At 45.6% G+C, this 4,262-nt stretch overlaps 1 protein-coding gene across 1 annotated transcript; it reads right to left on the bottom strand.

Moving 5' to 3' along the window:
• Positions 1–1,569: 1,569 nt before the first annotated feature.
• LOC128565058 (zinc finger protein 512) lies at positions 1,570–3,879 on the bottom strand. Its single transcript, XM_053561284.1, has one exon. The coding sequence runs from the start codon at positions 3,807–3,809 to the stop codon at positions 2,109–2,111; it is 1,701 nt and encodes a 566-aa protein (XP_053417259.1). The 5' UTR covers positions 3,810–3,879; the 3' UTR covers positions 1,570–2,108.
• Positions 3,880–4,262: the final 383 nt, after the last annotated feature.

Genomic DNA, 4,262 nt, shown 5'->3' with positions numbered 1-4,262 from the left:
AAATAAGTTTATCCCATGCTTTTTTTTTTTTACTTTAATATTGGCTGAAATGACTTAATAACAATATGTATTATTTATTGAATATTTATTTTAGTAGAAACTGAATTTTAGAAGCCTTACATGTATTAAAATTCTTAAAATTAAATAATTAACACATGTAAAACATCTAGGAAAATGCCTGTTATATAGTTAAGTGCTACATTAGTATATTCCATTATTATCTTTATTTTAAATATCTTATTTAATCCTTACAACATCTGCATGAAATAGAGACTATTATTATTCCCATTTTATAGATGATGAAATTGAGGTGTATCACCGGGCATGGTGGCTCACACTTGTAATCCCAACATTTTTGGAGGTCATGGCAGGAGGACTGCTTGAAGCCTGGGTCACATAGTGAGACTCCATCTCTACCAAGGTCACAATTAGGTAGTCATGTACCTTTGTTCCAGGCATTCGGGAGAGGGTGGGGAATAAAGATTCTTTACCTGAGAAGTGGTTTGATAAACATTGCTTCCCTGCTTAACAGGCTTGGCATATATTGGAGATCCAAAAGAACTCAGTGCTAGGCAACTATTTCATAGAAACATCAAGAAACCCAGTGGAATGTGTTGTCACTTGCTCAACTTCCCAGATTTCTGAGAAGAGTGGAGGGGAGGAGTGAGATCACCCAGCCCGGGTCACAGGTCTCGGATACTCTCAGCAGGCTCGCACATTGTGTGGACTGCTGGGGGGTGAAGGGCCTCTGGGGATCATTGGTCCCATGGGTCCCAGGCTGTTTAAAAAATAATAGAACAATTATGAAAGTTCAGCCTAAGTTTGCCAAATTTTTGTTTTGCCACAAGTGTTGGAAATGTAAAAGTGCTATTTTAAGGAGGGCTGGCAACCTTGCACTGACACCTGTACGCGTCATGTCATTTCTTTGCCATTTTGTTGCAAATGAGAGAAACGTTACCACAGATGAGCACCAGCCTGTGCACCGGCATTAGGCAACCACCATTCTAGCCCAAGACCCACCTCCCGTTCCAAAGAAAGGGGAAATCCCAGGCCCAGGCAAGTGACCTTTTCATGGTCATAACTCACGATCTTTCTGCCAGGTTGGGCCTTCCAGTCCTTCTTTCCAGGTATATCTCTCACCTGAGGAACTCTGTATGTAGACAGAAGCTCAGCCATGGGCTCTGACTCCGGAGAGGTTATCCCTCCAACCACCCCCAGGAGAAGCTGCTGGGGGCCACAGCTGAAGTTGGGTGTGGGCCGAAGCTGATTGGACAGTAAGGCCAGGGTGCTGCCCAGGGCCCGGATCCCTGAGATGCAGGAATCATATATCTGCAGTCCCACAGTGATGTTGGGCAGGAAGGCTGGATCCCTTTTTGCCTCAGCCACAGCAAAGAGAAGGCCCAGAACATTCAGGAATAAGCTGGCTTGGAATCTAGAGGGCCAAGAGAGTGGGGAGGGTTGGGATTGGCCAGAGCATTCGAAAGAGCCACACAGAACAGCTGCTGGAAGTGTCTCCTTAGGAAGAAACTGGATGAGATGGTATTGAATTTAAATGTACATTTTTTTTTTTAAAGTTTGTCTCCAAGGAGACACAGGAACTTTATTACATGGGTGACAACAGTTCTAGCTTCTAGGCTTGTTATATCACAAATACAAAAATGATCAATCAGTTATGGTTTTAAAAAATTAGTTTGGAATAGTTTTATAAGCTAGATGATGGAGTGGCTACTAAATCGATGGATCTTCCAAGAACATTCTATACCCCAGAAAGGAAACAACAACCAAACAGATTTCTTAGTCTTATACAGGGTAAGAGGGGCCTATAGTTCGCCTTAAGAGGGAACTCTTTGGGCAAGACAAGAGGAAAAACAAGAGGACTCCAATGAGGAATAGCAGGAAAACCTACTTAAAGGTGACAGGGGAATAAAAGTGATTAAGTAGGGAAGACAGTGAAATTTACACAGGAGAAGAAGCTGAGAAAGTCCCAGCCTGATTACACAAACAGCTGAAAGAATTTTCACATAGCCCCATGACTCAGTTCCCCCAGCACAGGTCCCCGTGAAACAGCATCATATCAGCTCTCCTAGGAGCACTTTCAGGCTGACTGCCTATTTCCTTCCTCGTTTATGATTAGTCTTTGGGGGCTTTACTTTCTGCAGTGGTGTTGGCACTGGCTCCTGCTCTGGTTCCTTACAGGAGGACACTACCAGTTCCTCATTATTCCTCCTCTGATCCCTCCCTATTCTAAGACTCAGCTCTGTCTCAGGAAGCTCAAAGCCAGGCTGCTGATGCCGTCTTAGAGACCTTCTGCTCCTGTGCTGCTGCCTCCGCTTTTCTTCTTCTTGCTGCCGCTGCTTTATCTTCATCAGCTTTTCAAAGCTTTTGGTTGTTGTTGGGTTTACAACAAACCAATCCTCAGCATGGACAGAGTTGATGTGATACTTGACACCACTCTCTGACACAAATTCTTTCTGACACAGAAGACACTTGTATTTTCCAGCCACAAAGTTTCCCAATGTACAAGAACCCAGATGAGCTTTAAGGCCGGATACACTACTGTAGACAGCCTCACAACCCTGGTTAGGACACTGAATGCGATGATACTTCTTGATATCTGACTTCCATTTGTGTAGTACTTCTGGGCTGAAAGTAGGTAGCCTAGGGCGAGTATATTTTAACTTCCGATCATCAGGTACCAGATCCTGAAGCACCTTCCTCTTAGGCCATTCCTTGGCCAATTCAGCAGAGGCCAGCTCCTGCAGGTGGTATACAGCTATCTTGGCAGAACGTCTCTGAACTCGGCCCCCACTCTTAGACTCCAGGCTCATCTCCTTTAAGCACTCTGGCTGTCCTGACTCTGGAAAGAAGGAGATAGGCCCATGCTCTGACCTCAGGTGATACGCAAGTCCAGCCTTCGATCTATACGGTTTTCCACAATGGTGACATTTCAGGGTCATCTTCTCCAGCTCTGCAGCCCCTTTGCCACATTTTCTGACATGGTACAGATATCCCATGATGCTGGTAAAGCTACTGGAGCAACTCTCACGCATACACCTGAGCTTTCCCAGTCTCTTTAGAACAGTTCGGAGCCGTTCTCTTTCACTTGGCTCATCTATTTCATCTCCAGCTTTCAAAATGGGCAAACTATTATGGTTTGCCATGACATGATACTTCATTCCGGCCATTGAACGAAGTTGTTTCCCACAATGATGACAAGTAAACATTTCCTGTTTGCAGTTTTCCATATGTTTCTTTAAACCCTCTATGGTCTTCCTCCCCACTGCCTGGCAGGTAGGGCAGGAAACACTGCCTTTTTCCACGATTTCTAAGTACCACTGCTCCTCCAAACTGCCTGCTGCATAAACTGGTGGTTCCTTCCGAATACGACGAGCCTGGGATTTGGAACTGGGCTGAGTTTTAGGTCGCTGCTTCCTCCCATAAAGCTTATGCTTCTTCTGAGGAAATTCTCGATAGTCTTCATCTTCTTCCTGCCTGGGTTTCCTTTTTCCCTTGGTTGACACTACACCTGACCCTTCAACATGAGAAGCAGCAGCTGGCTTGATCCTTCTCATCTTCATCCAGTAGGTAGATTTTCGGAAAGATGTTGGAAAATTACTCTCTGGTTCACATGAAGAGGCAGATGATGAACCACTTAAGGAGTCATCGTGAGGGATAGTGTACTGGAAACTATTATCCTTTATGGAGCACTGGGTCCTGCTATTCTTAGCTCCCACGATCCTCGTCCTCCTCTGCTGCTTAAAGGATGTGGGTCCCGGAGTAGCGGGTACTGCACCGAGTCTGGAAGACATCACTCCCTCTCCACGCCTAACAATTTCACCCAAAAGCTCCGGCCAGATCAACGCCACTTCCGCTCTCTTCGCTTCTCCCGGATGTGCGCTTTAAATGTACATTTGCTTAAAGAAAGAATCTTGGGGAGTAGGGATTCTATGGGAGAAAGACACCCACCGGTAGATAGATAGGGAGAAAGGCTGCAGTTTCCCAGGGATGGCAAGGAAACACACAAGGTGACAGGTGTACAGACAGACACACAGACTTGATGCCATGCAGAGAGGCCAACAGCAGTACAGGTGCATAAATGGCATCGGGTCTAAAAACTCAGGCAGAGAGAGGATATGGTCAGGAAGAAACATGGACTGGGATAGAGAGTTCAAATGCACAGTGACGGGCAACAGGTGACACAGACTGGTGGGTGGGACAGGTAAGTGTAGAGACTGGTAGTCTACATAGGCAGACACGTGTGC

The sequence above is a fragment of the Nycticebus coucang genome, chromosome 14 (genome assembly GCF_027406575.1).
Source record: "Nycticebus coucang isolate mNycCou1 chromosome 14, mNycCou1.pri, whole genome shotgun sequence".
Taxonomy (NCBI): domain Eukaryota; kingdom Metazoa; phylum Chordata; class Mammalia; order Primates; family Lorisidae; genus Nycticebus; species Nycticebus coucang.
Note: the sequence above shows the minus strand (reverse complement) of the source record. Positions and strands in the feature narration are given on the sequence as shown.

Coding starts and splice junctions, on each gene's coding strand:
- LOC128565058 (XM_053561284.1), bottom strand. CDS start 3,809: ATGTCTTCCAGACTCGGTGCAGTACCCGCTACTCCGGGACCCACATCC.